The following is a 20,709-nucleotide window of genomic DNA, read 5'->3' on the forward strand; positions in this document are numbered from 1 at the left end:
TTTCAGAAGAGAAAGGGGATGGTGAAAGCTGACAAAGGGAATAAAATTACTACTGCAATGTTTTCTTCTATTGGTACCTATTTGCTCGGTTATTTTTGATTTTAGTTTGGGTTTGGATGCTTAGCTGGTTGGATTTTTTAGTTTTGGGGAGCAGTGGTGGTAGGTGGATGGGTGTTTGATTTTTTTTTTTCTTTTATTTCTTCTTTTTATTTCTCTATATTTATTTTAACTGAAGACTTCTTCCTTTCATTATGTTATAAACCAGTAACGTTTTTTTAATCGTCTTTCCTTTCAACAATATTCATTCAACATTTCCTTGCCTTTTAAAATTTCTTCTCTGAAGTCAATTTACTTTCTCTGAACAGACGCCTTTCAACGTCGCATTTCACCCCAAGCAGCTGGAAGACCTCGTACTCCTGTTTCTGCTCCTGCTGGTAAGTCTGCCTGTCAAGCAATTGCAGTCCCTTGGATGTGCGTTCCTAGCCAGCATCTCCCTCCATGCTGCACAGCTTCTGCAGGCAAATACAACAATATTTCATTGCAAACATCATGAACTAGTAAAACTGGAGCTAACAGCAAAGCTGTAAGACTTTTCTCAGAAGACAAAGAGGATGGTGAAACCTAACACAGGGATTGAAATTACTACTATAAACTTTTATTCTCTGAGGGTGTGGCACAGCAGTTTGCATAGCACTTCGCGCAGGCAGGGTTGCAACTTTTCTTGCCAGTAAGGTTTGCTGTGTGTTGTTTGCAGTGTTTCTGTTGGTTGGTGGGTTTTGGGGTTTGTGTTAGTAATGGTTTTTACGCAATTGAAAACTGTAGTTAGTACAAGTGTACATAGTCAAATGGAACCCTCCAAAAAGGTTACATCTGTCCAGACCCATTCTTGTGCAGAGTGTTTGAGCTTAGCAGCAGTTTCAGGGGCAGTTGTGGAAAAAACCTGCCTGCAGTGTGAACAGGTGAACAATCTCCTTTCACTGGTGGCTGAGCTTAGAGAGGAAGTTTAAAGACTAAGGAGTATCAGGGATAGTGAAAGGGGAATAGATTGTTGGATTTGCCCTTCCATCCTTGAGGGAAGCCTACCAAGAGTCAGAGGATTCCCATGCCTCTCACTGTCAGACAATAGAAGGACACCTGGTAAGTGAAGGGGAGTGGAAATGGGTACTTACTTGAGGAGGTAATAATAAAAATTCCTGCCGACCCCCATCCCCAAGCCAGATGCCACTTCAGAACAGGTATGAACCCCTGGATCTAGAGAATCAGACAGATGATTAAGAAGAAAATTATCTGCCCAGTGAGCCTCCCAATAATGACTCATCTGTGAGAAGGATTACCACCTCTGGCAACAGGAAGAAAAGAAGGGTAATTGTAGTGGGTGTCTCCCTTCTAAGGGGAACAGAGGGCCCCAAATGTCAACAGGACCCACCCCACAGAGAGGTCTGCTGCCTCCCTGGGGCCTGGGATATCACTGAGAGACTTCCTGGACTGATTCAGCCCTCTGATTATTACCCACTGCAGATATTCCAGGCTGGCAGTGATGAGATTGAAAAGAGGAGTGTCAGGACATTTGAAAAGGACTTTAGGGCACTGGGACAAGTGGTTGATAGGACAGGAGTACAGTGGAAGGAATAGGAGAGCTCACATTATCAATAAGTGTCTCAAAGATTGGTGTCATCGGCAGAATTTGGGTTCTTTGATCATGGGGCAACTTTTACAGCACCTGCTCTACTGGAACCAGATGGGCTCCATCTTTCTGTTAAGGACAGAAGGTTTTTAGCTCATGAACTGGCAGAACTTGTTGAAAGGACATCAAACTAGGTCTGAAGGGGAAAGGGGATGCATCTGGGCTGTCTGGAAGCGGGCCCAAGGGTGGTAAGCCTGAGACAGGAGTGAAATCAGCAGCCCAGCTGAGTTGCAGGTATACCAATACACGCAGCACAGGTTACAAACAAGAGCTGGAGGCCATGGTAAAGCAGCAAAGCTATGATGTAATTGCCATCACAGAAATGTGGTGGCATGACTCACATGGCCGGAGTGCTGCACTGGGTGGCTACAAGTTCTTCAGGAGAGACAGGAAAGGGAGAAGAGGTGGAGGGGTGTTGTAATCTTCGCTGCAGTGTTGTTCTCACCTCCCTGCTGGGGCTCTTCTCCATTCTCTACAGCACAGTCCTTCCTGTCTTCTCAGGGGCTCCTCTTGGGCTCTTGACCCACCTCTATTTATTTCAGTTACCTTCATGAGCTACAGCTGCTGCCCAGCTAAGGACCCTGCAGCTGCAGCTCGTTTGGAGCAACTCGGACCCACACAGGTCTTACAATACAACATATATTCAGGCCCCCACATTGACACACACAGATCTTACAATACAATATATATTCAGGCCCCCACATTTCCCCCCTTTTCTTTTAACAATTATACAATTATAATACGCATACAGTCCCAGCTCTCAGGCTGCCACAGCTCTCAGCTGTCTTTAGATATATACATAGAATATATACATATCCCTATACAGTCCCAGCTCTCAGGCTGCCACAGCTCTCGGCTGTCCTCAGATGTTCCAAGGCTCTTTTCTTTAAAGGCCATATTCTTCCAGCTTTCTGCTGCTACAGCTCCTTAATTCAAAGGCCATATTATATTCTACAGTCCCAGCTCTCAGGCTGCCACAGCTCTCGGCTGTCCAGGGGATTCCATACCTTCTCTCGATGTTTGGCTGCATGTCCTTCCTCACACGGGGCACCAGTTGTTGTAATCTTCGCTGCAGTGTTGTTCTTGCCTCTCTGCTGGGGCTCTTCTCCATTCTCTACAGCACAGTCCTTCCTGTCTTCTCAGGGGCTTCTCCTGGGCTCTTGACCCACCCCTATTTATCTCAGTTACCTTCACGAGCTACAGCTGCTGCCCAACTAAGGACCCTGCAGCTGCAGCTCGTTTGGAGCAACTCAGACCCACACAGGTCTTACCATACAACATATATTCAGGCCCCCACAGAGGGGTGGCCCTTTATATTAGGGAGGCTTTTGATACCATGGGTATTGAAAGTTATGAAGTTGAATGCCTACAGGTAAGAATTAAGGGGAAGGCCAACAAGGCTGACATCCTACTGGGAGTCTGTTATTGTCCACCCAACCAGGAAGAAGTGGTGGGCAATTCATTCTATAATCAGCTAGGGAATGTTTCTGGATCATCAGCCGTTTTTCTTGCTGGCGACTTCAACCTGCCGGACATTTTTTGGGAACTCAATACAGCTGTAAAAAGACAGTCCAGGAAATTTTTGAGAGTTTTCAGAGGAAAACTTTTTGTCACAGCTGGTAGGTGAGCCCACCAGGGGAGGGACAATGTTAAATCTGTTATTTGCAAATAGAGGTGGACTGGTGGGAGATGTGGTAGTTGGAAGTCACTCAGGGCACAGTGATAATAAAATTATAAAATTCTCTATATTTGGTTAAATCAAGAGGAACTTTAATAAGACTTTCACAGGTGACTTCTGGAGGGCAGACTTTGGCCTGCTCAGGACACTTATTCAGAGACTTCCTTGGGAAGCAGCCCTTAAAAACAAAGGAGTTCAGGAAGTGTAGGTGAGCTTCAAAACAGAGATCTTGAGGGCACAGGAACAGACTGTCCCTGGGTGCTGAAAGATCAGTCAATAGGATAAACGTCCAGCCTGGATGGGCAAGAAGATTTTGGAGGAAGTTAGGAATAAGAAAAAGGATGTATTATCTTTGGAAGGAGAGTGAGGTCTCTCAGGAAGTATTTAAGGGGGCTGCTAGAGCATGTAGGAAAAAGTTAGAGAGGCCAAAGCTCAGTTTGAACTTAAAATGGTGACTTTTGTAAAGAATAATAAAAAATACTTTTGTAAATATATTAATGGTAAAAGGAAGAGTAAGATCAACCTTTGTTGTTTATTAAATGCAGAAAGGAACTTAATAACTGCAGATGAGGAGAAGGCAGAGGTGCTTAACACCTTCTTTGCCTCAGTTTTTAGTGGGAAGGCTTGCCTTCAGGACAACCATCCTCTTGGGTTTCTCGATGATACTAGGGAGCAGAATGGTCCCCCCCATTTTCTGAGGAGGCAGTCAGAGAACTGAGCTGCTTGGATGTTCATAAATCCATGGGTCCAGGTGGGATCCATCCCAGGGTGATGAGAGAGCAGGCAGATGAGCTTGCGAAGCTGCTCTCTATCATTTACCAACAGTCCCGGCTCACTGGTGAGGTTCCAGATGACTGGAAGCTAGCCAATGTGTCAATCATTCATAAAAAAAGGGTGGAAAGGAGGATCCTGTTAATTATAGGCCAGTCAGCCTGACCTCAGTCCCCCAGTAAGTTTATATGGAGTGTCATCACTCAGCGCTTACAGGATGGCCAGAGTATCAGACCCAGTCAGACCCAGCAAGGATTTAGGAGGAGTTGGTCATGTTTGACCAACCTGGTCTCCTTTTATGACCAAGTGACCCACCTGGTCAATGTAGAAAAAGACTTGGGGTTACTGTTTGACACTGGCTGGACATGATCCAGCAGTGTGCCCTGGTGGCCAAGAAAGCCAATGGCATCCTGGCCTGTGTCAGGAATTGCGTGGCTAACAGGAGCAGGGAGGTCATCCTTCCCCTATACTCAAAGTGTGGCACTGGTGAGGCCACACTTTGAGTGTTGTGTCCAGTTCTGGGTCCCTCAGTTTAAGAAGGAAGTTGAGATACTTAAGGGGTAAGATGCTTGATGCCTCCAGAGGAGGCAACAAGGCTGGTGAGGGGCTGGGAACACAAATCCTGTGAGGAATGACTGAGGGAGCTGGGGCTGTTCAGCCTGGAGAAAAGGAGACTCAGAGGTGACTTTATCACTCTCTACAACTTCCTGAAAGGCGGCTGTGCTCAGGTGGGGGTTGGTCTCTTTCTCCAGGCAGCAACTGACAGAACCCAGGGACAAAGTCTCAAGCTGCATCAGGGGAAATATAGGTTTGATAATAGGAAAAAGTTTTTTATAGAAAGGGTGATAAAGTACTGGAATGGTCTACCCAAGGAGGCAGTGGAGTCACCATCTCTGCATGTGCTTAAAAAAAGACTGGATGTGGCACTTGGTGCCATGGTTTAGTGCTTTAGTGGAGGTGTTAATGCATGGGTTGGACTCAAAGATGTTTAAGGTCTTTTCCAACCTAGTCATTCTGTGAATTCTCTGAATACTGTGGTTTTTTTTCTATTGATCCCCATTAGCTTGGCTATTTTAGGGTCGGGTTTGTTTTTTTGTGGGTTTTTTTTTTTTTTGGTTGGTTGGATGCTTTTTGTTTTGCAAAGTAGCAGTAGTGAGTGGGTGGGTGTTTGTTTTTTGACTTTTCTTTTCTTATTTTCTCCCTTTTTTTTGCCCCCCAAAGGCTTCTTCCTTTTATTTTATTGTAGAGCAATAATGGTTTTTAATCATCTTCTGCAAAAATAACCATTTCAGTTCTATGCATTTCCTTGCTTTTAAAAACTTACCTTCTCTGAACAGATCTATTTCGGATTAGACCACCCCGTACACCTACTATTCCTGTTCCAGTTCCTGCAGGTAAGTCTGCTTGTCAAACAATTCTAGTCCCCCGGATGTGGGTTCCTAGCCAGCATCACCCTTCAGGCTGCACAGCTTCTGTAGGCAAATACAGCAACATATAAGTGAAAACATAATGGAGCATTAAAACTAGTGGTAACAGAAATGTTGTCGTGTTTTTTAAAAAAGACAAAGGGGATGGTAGAAGATAAAACAGGGATTAAAATTATTACTGGAAAGTTTTTTCAGTTGGTCCCTATTTCCTTCTAGTTTTTGTTTTTTGTTTGTTTTAGTTTGGGTTTGGATACTTGGTTGTATGGACTTTTTTGGTTTTGGGGAATGGTTGAGGTGTGTGGATGGGTGTTTGCATTTTGATTTTTTCCTTTTATTACTTCTTTTAAATACTTTCTTTTTTTTTTTAATAACAAAAGGGTTTTTCATTTCTGTTACAAACCATTCAAATTCTGTAATAGCCTTTCCTTTCAAACATAGCCACTTGCAATCTGTGCAATTCCTTGGTTTATAAATCCTATTTTTACTCAAGAGATAATATTTTGTCTTGTGTTTCACCCCAAGCACCTTGTACACCTCCTCCGCCTCCTGTTCCTGTTCCGGTTTCAGCTGGTGAGTCTCTTTTTCAAGCAATTGTAGTCACTGGGATGTGGGTTCCTAGCCAGCATCTCCCTTCATGCTGCACAGATTCTGTAGGAAAATGTGACAACACTTAAATGTAAACATAATGGAGCAATAAAGTTAACGCAAACAGAAACATTCGAAGACACTTTTCAGAAGAGAAAGGGGATGGTGAAAGCTAACATAGGGATTAAAATTAATGCTGGAGGAATTTTTGTTAATATTGGGTCTTTAATATGCTTTGATACTTTTGATATCACTCTAGGTTTAGCTGCTTGGTTAGTTGGTTTATTTTTGATTTTGGGAAGTGGTCGTGGTGAGCGGGTGGGTGTTTGATTTTTGATTTTTTTTTATTTCTTCTTTTTGTTTCTTTATTTTTTTAACTGAAGACTTTTCCCTTTCATTATGTTGTAAACCATTAACATTTCTTTATCATCTTTCCATTCAACCATAACCATTTCCATTCTGTGCATTTCCTTGGTTTTCAAAATTTATCTTCTCTGAAGTAAAATTACTTTCTCTGAACAGAATCTTTCTGGCATCACTTAAAACCCCAACCAGCTGGTATCTTGTACTATGTACTAGTTTGAAAACAAACTAGTGTCAGATTCTAAGCCAGAACTACAGCTTAATAGGACAATTAAAATACAGGCAGAAAACACTGGCAGGAAACCTGAAGAGTCAGGATACAACCTGACACCCAGTTGGACGGGGTGGTGGTAGCAGTCTGATTAAATGGTGGCTGCAGTCCTGCCAGAGTGATAGATGTGGTTCTGTTGATGTGCTGATCCTATAGTAGGTTCTGGTCTTCCTCTGAAGATTCAGTGGTGGTTATGTACTTCTTGTCCTCTGGGAATCCAGTCAGTAAGGCCATTCTGGTGTTCCAAACCTCAGATTGTATCCAGGAAGGAATGCTTGGTTCTCCCTGTTGGGCAGAGCATCTCAAATGTGATGATGTAATTTTATGGGTGATGCAGTGAGACCTTGATGGTCCATGAGCAGACATAGGCCCCTGGAGGGAATTGTCAGCTATGAGTCATGGAGACAATAAAGAATACTGCATCATTTCTTTAAACAGCTGACATAGATGGTAATAGACTACACACCTCTGGGTTACATTTTCCATGATACCCTAAGACACTGAAGTAAATTTACTTTCTCTGAGCAGACTCCTTTCACCATTGCATTCAACCCCAAGGATCCACTACACCTTGTACTCCTGCTCCTGATGATAAGGTGGCTTGTCACGAAATTATAGACATTTGGATGTGTGTTCCTAGCCAGCATCTGCCTTCATGCTGCACAGTTTCTGCAGACAAATACATCATTTTAAGCATAATTGAGCAATGACACTACTGCAGATATTTTGAAATAGCCATTTCTTGCATCCGTAACTATTTCAGTTCCTTGCATTTCCTTGCTTTTTAAAATGTACCTCACCTGAAGTAATTTTACTGTTTTTGAAAAGATTTTTTTTGGATTCCTGTTTCAGCCCAAGCTGCTCGTACACCTCCTGCACTAGCACAAGCTCATGATGGTAAGTCTGCTTGTCAAACAATTGTAGTCACTGGGATGTGGGTTCCTAGCCAGCATCTGCCTTCATGCTGCACAGCTTCTGCAGACAAATGCAACAATACTTAAATGTTAACACAATGGAGCAACACAACTAGTGCAAACAGAAACATTCTGAGACATTTATCAGAAGAGAAAGGGAATGGTGAAAGCTAACACAGGGATTAAAATCATTACTGGAATGTAATTACTCCTAGTTCCTATACCTTTTGTGAGTTTGTTTTGGTTTTATTTTGGGTTTCGATGTTTAGTTGCTTGGAATTTTTTGGTTTTGGGGAGTGATTGAGGTGGGTAAGTGGATGGGTGTTTGATTTTAGAATTCTTTCTTTTCTAAATTTCTTTCTTACTGTGTTTCATTCTTTCTTTCATTCTATGTTCCCTTTTTTTTAATAACCAAATAGTTTTTCATTTTTATCTGATATAAAATATTCCCATTTTGAATTAGGCTTTCCTTTCAAACACAAACATTTCCAAACAATTCATTTCCTTAGTTTTTAAATCCTACTTTTACTCAACAGCTATTTTCCAGCCTTGTGTTTCACCCCAAGCAGCTCGTGCAATTCCGGCTCCTATTCCTGCTCCTGTTCTTGCTCCTATTCCTGCTCCAGCTCCTGCTCCTGCTCCCATTCCTGCTCCTGCTCCTGCTCCAGTTCCAGTTCTTGTTCTTCCTCCTGCTCCTGCTCCAGCCCCTGCTCCTGCTCCAGTTCCTGCTCTCGTTCCTGCTCCGGCTCCTGGTCCTCGTCCTGCTGGTAAGTCTCTTCTTCAAGAGAGCAGTCACTGTAGTCACTGGGATGTGGGTTCCTTGCCAGAATCTCCCTTCATGCTGCAAAGCTTCTGTAGGAAAATACAGCAACACTTCAGTATAATGATAATGGAGCAATTCACCTAGTGTAAAGAGAAATGTTCTGAGACATTCTTCACACAAGAAAGAAGTGGTGTAACTAACACAAGGATTAAAATTTTTGTCAGACTGTAGAAGTTGCTTTCATTGATTGTGAAAAAAACACACTTTAGCATTTATAAGGACGAGGGGAAAATATGTCTGTGAGAATATGTAGAACTTCAAACAACATGTGATTACAATAATTCCTAGGGCAAGATACTTGTGCTAATGTCCTTTGTGTATTAAGGATTAATATAGAATATTTATATGCCATGCCTTTCATATAAGCAATTAAGACAAGGAGCAAACAGTTGTAAGTACTTCAAATACGTAGTCTTGTCAGAGCAATTTAACACCAAATGTAGATTCTCTCCTGATTTTGTTCTATTAATTTTTTTTTATTCCAGCTTTCTGGGGACGCCCAAGATTCAGAACCTTTACTGTGTCTGAAACCGATTCAAACTACAGTAGTATGACCCCCGACGGAACCTATACTGTGTCTGGAAGCGGCTCAGCCTTCAGTACGTCACCCAGCAGATACTATACTGCATCTGGAAGCGACTCATTCTTCAGTACATTACCCAGCAGATACTATACCATGTCTGGAAGCGACGTATTTGGAGGTGTGTTATTACAGACGGTCACTGTGGTGAGAGAAGGACGAGAATCTTGTTTCTAGATCAGAAGGCTTGATTTATTTATATAAGATATATAATACATTATAACTATACTAAAAAGAAAAAGAAGAGAAGTTGCAGAGAGCAGCTATGCTAAAAATAGAATAGAAGGAATGAATAACAAAGTTCTGTGTCCAGGGAATCTGTCCCTGAGCTGCTCCTGTGATTGGCCTTTAATGGTACACAAGGAAGATGAGCCAATCACAGGGGCACCTGCTACATTTCACAGCAGCTGATAACAATTGTTTACATTCTTCTTCTGGGGCTCTGCTTCCCAGAAGATGGACAAATCTACAGAAAGGATTTCTATAAAAAAATGTCTCAGACAGTGTGTCATCCTACAGAATCTGTACTGTCTCTGGAACCAACATTGCCTTTCCTTCCAACTATTAGCATTTCCATTCCATACATCTCCTTTTTAAAAAAAAATTACCATCTCTGAAGCAAATTCACTTTCTCTGAACAGACTCCATAGGGCCTCCCCAAGGAGCCAGTACACCTCATGCTCCTATTCCTGCTGTTGGTGATAAGTCTGCTTGTGAAAACATTATAGTGATTTGGATGTGGGTTGAGAGCCCACATCCAAGGAGACTGGTTGAGGTGGGTGGGTGGGTGTTTGCATTTTGAATTTTTTCCCTTTTATTACGAGTTACAATTGCATGCTTTCTTTCTAACTTTTTTTGTTCATAGCAAAATTAGTTTTCTTTTATTTCTATTACAAACCATTCATATTCTGTAATAGGCTTTGTTTTTCAACCATAACCATTTCCAATGGGTGCATTTCCTTGGTTTGTAAATCCTATTTTTCCTCAAGTGATAATATTCAGCACTGTGTTTCAGCCCAAGCAGCTCGTACACCTCCTGGTAATCTTGGTCCGGGTCCTGCTCCTGCTGCTGCTTTAGCTCCTGCTCCGGCTCCTGGTCCCGCTCCAGCTCCTGGTCCTGCTCCGGCTCCTGGTCCTGCTGCTGGTCATGCTGCTGCTCCTGCTGGTAAGTTGCTTTTTCAGGCAAATCTATTCAGTAGGATGTGAGTTCTGATCCAGCATCTCCCTTCACGTTGCACAGCTTCTGTAGGCCAATACAGCAACACTTCATTGTAAACAAAATGGAGCATTACACCTAGTGAAAACAGAAATGTTATGATGCTTTTTAGAGAAGAAAAAGGCAATGGTGGAAGCTAACACAGGGTTTAAAATTATTATTGGAAAGTTTTTTTCATTGGTCTCTATGTCTTTGTGGGTTTTGTTTGGTTTTTTCTTTTGGTTTGGATGCTTACTTGCTTGGACATTTTAGGTTTTGTGGGCTGGTTGAGGTAGGAGGATGAGTGTTTGAATTTTTATTTTTTTCTTTCATTGTTACTTTAAAATACTTTTTTTCTAAAATAACTGAATTGTTTTTTCTTTATTTCTCTTACAAACCATTCTTATTTTTTAATAGCCTTTCCTTTCAACATAACCATTTCCAATCTGTGCATTGCCTTAGTTTTTAAATATTACTTTTACTCAAGAAATAATATTTAAGCTCGTGTTTCACTCCTAGCAGCTCATAGACCTTCAGCTCCTCCTGCTCCTGCTCCAGGTCCTGCTCTCGTTCCTGCTCCTGGTCCTGGTCCTGGGCCTGGTCCTGGGCCTGGTCCTCGTCCTGCTGGTAAGTCTCTTCTTCAAGCAATTGTAGTCACTGGGGTGTGGGTTCCAAGCCAGCATCTCTCTTGATGCTGCGCAGCTTTTGTAGGAAAATACAGCAACACTTTAGTATAATGATAGTGGAGCAATTCAACTCATGCAAAGAGAAATGGTCTGAGACATTCTTCACACAAGAAGGGGTGGTGTAAATAATACAGGGATAAAAAATTTTTGTCAGACTGTAGGAGAAGTTGTTTTCCTTGATTAAAAAAACACACTAGAGTATTACAGTGACCTTAGATGGTCACGGTGGTGAGAGAAGGACGAGAATCTTGTTTCTTGATCAGAAGGCTTGATTTATTTATATAAGATATATAATACATTATAACTACACTAAAAAGAAAAAGAAGAGAAGTTTCAGAGAGCTGCTCAGCTAAGAATAGAATAGAAAGAAAAAAAATAACAAAGTTCTGTGTCCAGGGAATCTGTCCCTGAGCTTCTCCTGTGATTGGCCTTCAATGGTACACATGGAAGATGAGCCAATCACAGGGGCACCTGCTACATTTCACAGCAGCTGATAACAATTGTTTACATTCTTCTTCTGGGGCTCTGCTTCCCAGAAGATGGACAAACGTGAGAGAAAGGATTTCTATGAAAAAATGTCTGTGACACTAGAGAAATTATAAGCATGAGGGGTATGTCTGTGAGAATACGTAAATCTTCAAACAACGTCTTACAATACTTCCTAGGGCAAGATACTTGTGCTAATGTCCTTTGTCTATTAAGGACCAATATAGAATATTTATATGAAATGTCTTTCAAATAAGCAATTAAGACAAGAAGCAAACTTGCTTCAAATAAGTACTTCAAATATTAAGTACTTCAAATACGTAGTCTTTTCAGAGCAATTTTACAGCAAATGTAGATTCTCTCCTGATTTGGTTCTATTAATTTTTTTTTTATTCCAGCATTCTGGGGACGCCCAAGATTCAGAACCTTTACTGTGTCTGAAACCGATTCAAACTACAGTAGTATGACCCCCGACGGAACCTATACTGTGTCTGGAAGTGACTCAGTCTTCACTTCGTCACCCAGCAGATCCTATAGTCTATCTGGAACCGACTCAGGCCTCCGTAGTCTGACACCCGGCAGAACCTATACTGTGTCTGGAAGCGGCTCAGCCTTCAGTACGTCACCCAGCAGATACTATATGGCATCTGAAGGCGAATCACCCAGCAGATACTATACTGCATCTGAAGGCGATTCACCCAGAAGATACTATACCGCGTCTGGAAGCAACATATTTGGAGGTGTGTCGTCCTACAGAATCTGTACTGTCTCTGGAACCGAAACTTCCATTCTATCCATCTCCTTTCTTTTTAAAATTTACCATTTCTGAAGTAAATTTACCGTCTCTGACTCAACTGCTTTGAGCCTCCCCAAGGAGCCCAGTACACCTTGTGGTCCTATTCCTGCTATTGATTACAAGTCTGCTTCTGAAAATATTAGAGCCATCTGAATGTGGGTTGAGAGACCACATCCATGGGGAGTGGTTGAGGTGGGTGGGTGGGTGTTTGCATTTTGATTTTTTTTTCCTTTTATTACGTCTTTTAATTGCATGCTTCCTTGATTTTTGGTATTTTTTTAATAGCAAAATTGTTTTTCCTCTATTTCTATTACAAACCATTCATATTCTGTAATAGCCTTTCCTTTCAAACATAACCATTTCCAATCACTGCATTTCCGTGGTTTATAAATCCTATTTTTCCTCAAGAGATAATATTCAGCCTCGTGTTTTACCCCAAGCAGCTCGTACACCTCCTGGTCCTCCTGGTCCTGGTCCTGCTCCTGCTCCTGCTCCTGCTCCTGCTCCTGCTCCTGCTCCTGCTCCTGCTCCTGCTCCTGCTCCTGCTGGTAAGTTTTCTTTTCAGGCAGTTGTAGTGGCTGGGATGTGGATTCCTAGCCAGCATCTCCCTTCACGCTGTACGGCTTCTGTAGGCAAATAGAGCAACATTTCATTGCAAACATAATGGAGCATTACAACTAGTGCAAACAGAAATGTTATGATACTTTATAGAGAAGGGAAAGCTGTAGGTGGAAGCAAACATAGAGTTTAAAATTATTATTGGAAATCTTTTCCATTTGTCTCTATGTCCTTGTGGGTTTGCTTTGGTTTTTCTTTGGGTTTGGATGCTTGGTTGCTTGGATTCTTTTGGTTTTGGGGAGTGGTTGAGGTGGGTGTGTGGGTGTTTGATTTTTTATTTTCTTATTTAAATGCTAATTTTAATACTCTTTCATTTTTAATAATAGATTTGTTTTTCAATTTTTCTGTTACAAACCATTCATATATTTAATCATCGTTCATTTAAATCATAACCATTTCCAATCTGTTCATTGCCTTGGTCCTTAAATCTTTTATAGAATAGATAATATTAAGCCTCGTGTTTCACCCTAGCAGCTCATAGACCTCCAGCTGCTCCTGGTCCTGCTCCAGTTGCTGCTCTCATTCCTGCTCCTGGTCCTGGTCTGGGTCCTGGTCCTGGTCCTGCTCATAAGTCTCTTCTTTAAGAGAGGAATCACTGTAGTCACTGGGATGTGGGTTCCTAGCCAGAATCTCCCTTCACGCTGCACAACTTCTGTAGGCAAATACAGCAACATTTCAGTATAACGATAATGGAGCAATTCACCTAGTGCAAAGAGAAATGTTCTGAGACATTCTTCACACAAGAAAGAAGTGGTGTAACTAACACAGGGATTAAAGTTTTTGTCAGACTTTAGAAGAAGTTGCTTTCCTTGATAAAAACCACACCCTAGAATTTATAAGGACGTGGGGAAAAATATGTCTGTGAGAATATGTAGACCTTGAAACAACGTCTGATTACAATACTTCCTAGGGCAAGACAGTTGTGATAATGTTCTTTGTTTATTAAGGACCAATATAGAATATTAATATAGAAGATATATGCCACGTCTTTCAAATAATAATTAATAGGCAGTCAGTTGTAAATACTTCAAATACGTAGTCTTGTCAGAGCAATTTAACAGCAAATGTAGATTCTCTCCTGATTCTCTCCTGATTTCTATTATTTTTTTTTTATTCCAGCATTCTGGGGACGCCCAAGATTCAGAACCTTTACTGTGTCTGAAACCGATTCAAACTACAGTAGTATGACCCCCGACGGAACCTATACTGTGTCTGGAAGTGACTCAGTCTTCACTTCGTCACCCAGCAGATCCTATAGTCTATCCGGAACCGACTCAGGCCTCCGTAGTCTGACACCCGGCAGAACCTATACTGTGTCTGGAAGCGGCTCAGCCTTCAGTACGTCACCCAGCAGATACTATATGGCATCTGAAGGCGAATCACCCAGCAGATACTATACTGCATCTGGAAGCAACGTATTTGGAGGTGTGTCATCCTTACAGAACCTGTACTGTCTCTGGAACCAACAGTGCCTTTCCTTCCAACAATTAGCATTTCCATTCCATACATCTCCTTTCTTTTTAAAATTTACCGTCTCTGAAGCAAATTCACTTTGAACAGACTCCATAGGGCCTCCCCAAAGAGCCAGTACACCTCGTGCTTCTATTCCTGCTGTTGACGTTAAGTCTGCTTGTGAAAACATTGTAGTGATTTGGATGTGGGTTGAGAGCCCACATCCAAGGAGACTGGTTGAGGTGGGTGGGTGGGTGTTTGCATTTTGAGTTTTTTCCTTTTATTACTTCTTTTCATTGCATGCTTGCTTGCTTTTTCCTTTTGTTAGTAGCAAAATTGTTTTTCCTCTATTTCTATTACAAACCATTCATATTCTGTAATAGGCTTTTTTTTCAACCATAACCCTTTCCAATGGGTGCATTTCCTTGGTTTGTAGATCGTATTTTTCCTCAAGAGATAATATTCAGCCTCCTACACCTCCTGCCCGTCCTGCTCCTTCTTTTAAGTCACTTTTTCAAGCAATTGTAGTCACTGGGATGTGGGTTCCCGGCCGCCATCTCCCTTCCTGCTGCACAGCTTCTGTAGGCCTATCCCGCAATACTTAATTATAAACACAATGGAGCTTTAAACCTAGTGCAAACACAAATGTTATAATGCCTTTTAAGATGAGAAAGGGGATGTTGGAGGCTAACACAGGGATTAAAATTAATTCTGGAGGATTTTTTCTTCCTATGTGTCCTTTATTTGCTTATATAGTTTTCTTTTTTTAGTCTGGGTTTAGCTGCTTGGTTCGTTGGATTTTTTTTTGATTTTTCAGTGTGGTCCTTGTGGGTGGGCAGTCTTTTATTTTTGATTTTTTTCTTTTAGTGCTTCTTTTAATTACATTTTTGAAACCGAGTCCCTTTTCCTTTCTTTCTTTTATAAACCATTAACATTTCTGCAATAACTTTTCCTTTCAACCATAAGAATTTCAATTCTTAGTATTTCCTTGTTTTTTAAAACTTACTTTTTCAAAAGAGGTAATTTTCAGCCTTCAATTTCATCCCAAGCAGCCAGTACACCTGCTGGTCCTACTTCTCTTGATGGTAAGTCTGCTTTTCAAGAAATTATAGTCATTTGGATGTAGGTTCCTTGCCAGCATCTTCCTTCATGCTGCACAACTTCTGAAGACAAATACAACAATACTTGATTGTAAACGCAATGGAGCAATAACAATATTGCAGACATTTTGTAATAGCCATTTCTTGCAACCATAGCCATTTCAATTCTGTACATTTCCTTGCTTTTAAAAATGTACCTCCTCTGAGGTAATTTTATTTTCTCTGAACAGCCTCTTTTCAGTTTCTGGTTTCAGCCCAAGCTGCTCGTACACCTCCTGCACTAGCACAAGCTCATGATGGTAAATCTGCTTGTCAAACAATTGTAGTCACTGGGATGTGGGTTCCTAGCCAGCATCTGCCTTCATGCTGCACAGCTTCTGCAGTCAAATATAACAATCCTTAATTGTAAACATAACGGAGCATTAAAACTATTGTTACAGAAATATTCTGAGACATTTATCAGAAGAGAAAGAGGTGGTGAAAGCTAACACAGAGGTTAAAATTACTGCCGTGGTTCTCTCCATTGGTGCCCAATAGCTTGGCTATTTTTGGTTTGGGGTTGTTTTTTGGTTGGTTGCTTTTTATGATTTTTTTGGTTTTCCAGAGTAGCAGTAGTGTGTGGGTGGCTTTTTGACGTTTTGAATTTTTTTCTTATTTTCTTTTTGGTCTTTTTGCCAAATGCTTCTTCCTTTCATTATGTTATATATACCCATTAATGTTTTTTAATCATCTTCTCTTGCAAACACAACCATTTCAGTTCTGTGTGTTTCCTTGCTTTTAAAAATTTACCTTCTCTGAAATAAATGTATTATCTCTGAACAGATATATTTCAGGTGAGCTTTGGACCCAGAGCACCCCGTACACCTGCTACTTCTGCTCCTGCTGGTAAGTCTTATTTTGAATTTTTTTTTTTGTAACTTAGTTTAATTTCTTTCTTTTCTTTCTTTCTTTCTTTCTTTTCTTTCTTTTCTTTCTTTTCTTTCTTTTCTTTCTTTTCTTTCTTTCTTTTCTTTCTTTCTTTCTTTTCTTTCTTTTCTTTCTTTCTTTTCTTTCTTTCTTTCTTTCTTTTCTTTCTTTCTTTCTTTCTTTCTTTCTTTCTTTCTTTCTTTCTTTCTTTCTTTCTTTCTTTCTTTCTTTCTTTCTTTCTTTTCTTTCTTTCAAGAGCCAAAGGCTTTTTCCTTTCTTTCTGTTATAAAATATTAACATTCAGAATAAGTTTGTTTCCTTGAATAAAAAACACAGCTTTGGAGTTAATATGATGAGAGGTAAAAGATGTCTTTAAATGAATATACTTGCAGCACTTCATTTAAAGTGCTATACCAACTACTTATGGGGCAGGATAATTGTGCTAATGTCCTTTGTCTATTAAATATCTATATATAATAATCAGGTGCCATGTGTTTCAAAGCAGCATTTAAGGAGCAAATATTTATAAGTACTTCACATACATGCCCTTGTAAGGAGCATTTAACAGCAAACATAGATTCTGTCTCGATTTTTTATCTTTTTGTTTACTCCAGCACAGCAGAGAGTGCCTAGACACAGAGTCCACACTGTGTCTGGAACCAACGTACCCCCCTTTGTGCTACCAGCCAGACCCTACAGTGTGTCTGACGCCAACATCCCCTCCAGTGCACTGCCACGTAGAACAGGTTTTGGATCATCAATGGAACCAGCCATCAACCTGATCCCAACCAGATCCAATACTGGGTCATCCATGGATGCATCCTCCCACACAAGACGAAACAGAGCTTTTACCGTGCCCTCAAGCAACATGCCTTCCCATCTGACAGGAAACAGAGCTGGTATTGGGTCTTCATCCTTCAATTTCAGACCACACAGAAGCAGTTCTGTGCCTTCAGTAGCTCCTTTCAGGCGGGATGTGTTACCCAGCACTAGAAGAAATAAGGAAATTTAATTATCAGATGTGAGAGATTTAATTATCAGATGTGAGAGCTTCTCTCCAGAAGCAAAACACTCCAGCAATACAAGAAGATCTAAATAAAGTACAGTCTTATCTACCTTTGTATTGTAGTTCACTGTATATATTTTTTGTAATTTCATATTTTTATGAAAATGTCATCCACATCTTCACATTTCTGTGTTTCTAATTAAAAAGCACTTATTTATATAACTCTTTTTATGGCAGTTTTTAATTTTTATGTAGTATGTTTTAAAATGTTATAAAACAACACCTTCTGGGTAGTTTTCCCCATTCCTAAAAAAATAATAGATCCACAAGCCATTTTAATCTCTCTCTCTAAAAGGTTTTTCATATCTGTCTATTCTAAACCAGGATTTTCATACTTTAATAGGATTGAGAGAGGTCCATGATATATACACCAGTGATTCCTCTTGCGGAAAGTCATGGCCCTGTGTTTTGGTTTGAAAAGACAGGTGTCTGCTAAGAAAGGAAGGAGCCTCCCTTGAAATGGAAAATGCAAACTCCCTCTCTCTGAATTATCATTTTGAAACTAAGGTGCTCTCAGGCAAAGACATGGGAGTAGGAATAGTAGTTCTTTATTAGGAAAATTAAAATACAAATGCACTAGTACAAAAACAAACTATGGACAGAGTCAGAATATGCCCTGACACTCTGTTGGTCGGGGTGTTGGTAGCATGTATCCAAAAATACATGGTGGCTGTAGCTTTCTTGGAGTGGCGGATGTGGTTCTTTTGAAGCCATGATCCTGTAGAAGGGTGTAGTCTTCCTCTGAAGGTCCAGCAGTCATGTAGATGTGCTTGGTCTTCTTCTGGAAATCTAGTGGAAGAAAAGCTGCTCTTCTGGGAATCTAGTGTGAAAAGGCTGCCGTGGTGTTCCAAATCTCAGATTATATCCAGGTAGGAAAGCTTGGGTCCTTCCCCTGGGTAGAGCATTTCCCAATGGGATGATGTAATTTTTTCATCATTCAGTGAGATTCAGTGGTCCACTAACAGAAGATATTTTCTGGAGGGAGGACTAGTTGTGGAAGAGATAAAGAAATCTGTCCCACCTGGTTTTAACAGGTGGCCCAATTAGCAGAATATAATTGCCCTATCTCTAACAGACAGCAATAGAGTACATACTCCCAGACACATTTTCCAACCTAAGACATTATCCACCCCTTATTCTATTAGTACTTACATTATACTCAAATCAATAAACTTGACACCATGAAACCTTACACACAGTTCTTACTTAAGACTAGGTTTCCTTATGATACACTGTTGTTGTTGAGTTAGGAACGGATGAAGAAAGGTGACATTGATTCCTTTGATCAGAGGGCATAAAGCGAGATTTATTAGGAACTTCACATACTTATAGACAAGATTATTCACCCAGAACCTGAATGCCCCTCACACCACTGGTTAATGAGGAACAATTTCTTCTGGTAAAATATCTTTCCATAAACATGTACAAACATTCCACATGTTCACAAATACCAGGTGCAGAGATTAAGATAATAATTGTTTTAATTCTTTCTCTGAGCATTCTCACAACTTCCCTAGGACAATGCCTGGGAAAGTTGTCTGTTTTTCTCTCTGTCAGCATCCAGAGATGACAAGAGGCCAATCCTGTGGAATCATCAAAAGAGAGGGAAGTCCAGTTTGCAGAGGCCCCATGTCCTCTATGATATCGTTGATCTTCCTCAGGTCATGGGGCAATCTTCAGGAATCAAAAGTTGCCTTACGAATGACAAAAACTGGGGAATTCCAGGGACTGTTTGTAGGTCTGATGTGGCCTTTTTGCAGTTGTTCACTTACTAATTTTTTGAGAATATTCAATTTTTTCTGCTCAAGAAACCATTGATCAAATTGGCTGATTGGTTTTCCATGATAATTTCAGAGTGGCAGGCGTTGCTGTGGTTTTTGTCAAACACCCACTTCTATCTTTGCTCCCCACTGGGACACACGTCTCTCCCCAATACTGTGATGGACTTCTGCACCATGAAGGGACTGATGGTTGCTGTCCTTGCCTTGGGACCTGTAACAGTAATCATGAATTCACTTTGCAGACACAAGATAGCTCCTCCAACTCCTGTGAGAGCACCCATGGGTGTCACCAAATTCCAATTGCACAGCCAGGATGCACGAGAAATCACAGTGATGTCCGCCCTTGTGTCCAGCATACCTGCAATATGAACAGTTTGACCAAGGTGCATTAGACTGCACGTCAGCTCTGGCCGTTCATTGCTGACATGTTTTATTAGGCACTGGGCCAGGACTCTCAAAAGGCATTTCTCAGCATACAACTTGCTTATTTCTATTCATTGGTAATGCAATAATGATAGCTATTGCTGGTTTTGGTTCAATTATCATTGGAGCATTGTAAGTAAGAGCTGAAATCATCAGCTCTTCATTATAATTTGCTGAGACAACAGTTGGAAAAATTGAAAGTCGAAGAATTTTATTACTGTCCTTGCCTATAATTAAAAAGTCTTGCTTTTGTTGTGAATATATTTCCTGTGCAAATGTATTCATGGTAAAAGTTTTTTTAAAAATAAATTAATTTGGAATTTGTTAATTTGCATCGTGCCCCTGGGGGTAATGATTTGGGATGACTTGGGACATGGTTTTATCTTGTATGACTTTACATCTCATCTTACCCATATTGGTCAGCCTTTTTGAATTATTTCCTGAATCAAAAGAAGGTAAAGTAGGTTTTCTTTCTGTTTTTGCGGGACCAGTATGTAATAGGTTAACTTCTTGTTCAGAATCACTAGAATTATCACTTATTTTCCTTATTTTCCTCCCTCACAACCTTGTAAATTATAGATTGTCTCAGAGGAATTTCACGGTGACTGGAGACTGTTTGTTTTGTAATACTAACAGAGAAATCCTGCCTTTTGCTAGCAGAGATACTGGTGTTGAGAATTTTTTCGCTCTTTCTCTCCCCACACTTTTTCTCACAAGTAGCAATGAGTTCTCATATTCTGGGGGGGGCAAGCAGGGACCCGGACATGGCTTGGAAAATGGTGAAAGTTGGGGGGCACACTGCCATGGTAGGGGTGGAGGTGTCACAGCCCCAGTCTGAATGTCAGGGTTACAGCTGAAGTTGAGTTACAGCTGAAGCAGAGGTGGGAGGTCTGGGGACTCAGACTCAGTGTTGGGGGTAGGCGCAGATGCAGCTGAGGAAGTGGAGGGTTTAGTAGAATGTTTAAACATATCAATCATGGTAGGACACACCAGAAGCAACTTAGCAGCTTTTTGATCTGTGATTGTGGTAAAAGCATTGTATAGTTTCAGTCCTAATAATTCCCAAAGAGGGAGTGAAAACATGGAAGTTTTATCTATAGCTGG

At 40.9% G+C, this 20,709-nt stretch overlaps 1 protein-coding gene across 1 annotated transcript in view; it reads left to right on the plus strand.

Moving 5' to 3' along the window:
- Positions 1 to 3,020: 3,020 nt before the first annotated feature.
- The window catches only part of LOC141727270 (uncharacterized), a 66,813-nt gene continuing 49,124 nt past the window's right edge, over positions 3,021 to 20,709 (plus strand). Inside the window, 6 exon segments of the mRNA XM_074533631.1 lie at positions 3,021 to 3,056; positions 5,519 to 5,527; positions 6,128 to 6,130; positions 8,362 to 8,460; positions 10,175 to 10,261; positions 10,850 to 10,918. Coding sequence (XP_074389732.1) covers positions 3,021 to 3,056; positions 5,519 to 5,527; positions 6,128 to 6,130; positions 8,362 to 8,460; positions 10,175 to 10,261; positions 10,850 to 10,918 — 303 coding nt within the window.

This window comes from Zonotrichia albicollis, chromosome Z (genome assembly GCF_047830755.1).
Source record: "Zonotrichia albicollis isolate bZonAlb1 chromosome Z, bZonAlb1.hap1, whole genome shotgun sequence".
Lineage (NCBI taxonomy): Eukaryota > Metazoa > Chordata > Aves > Passeriformes > Passerellidae > Zonotrichia > Zonotrichia albicollis.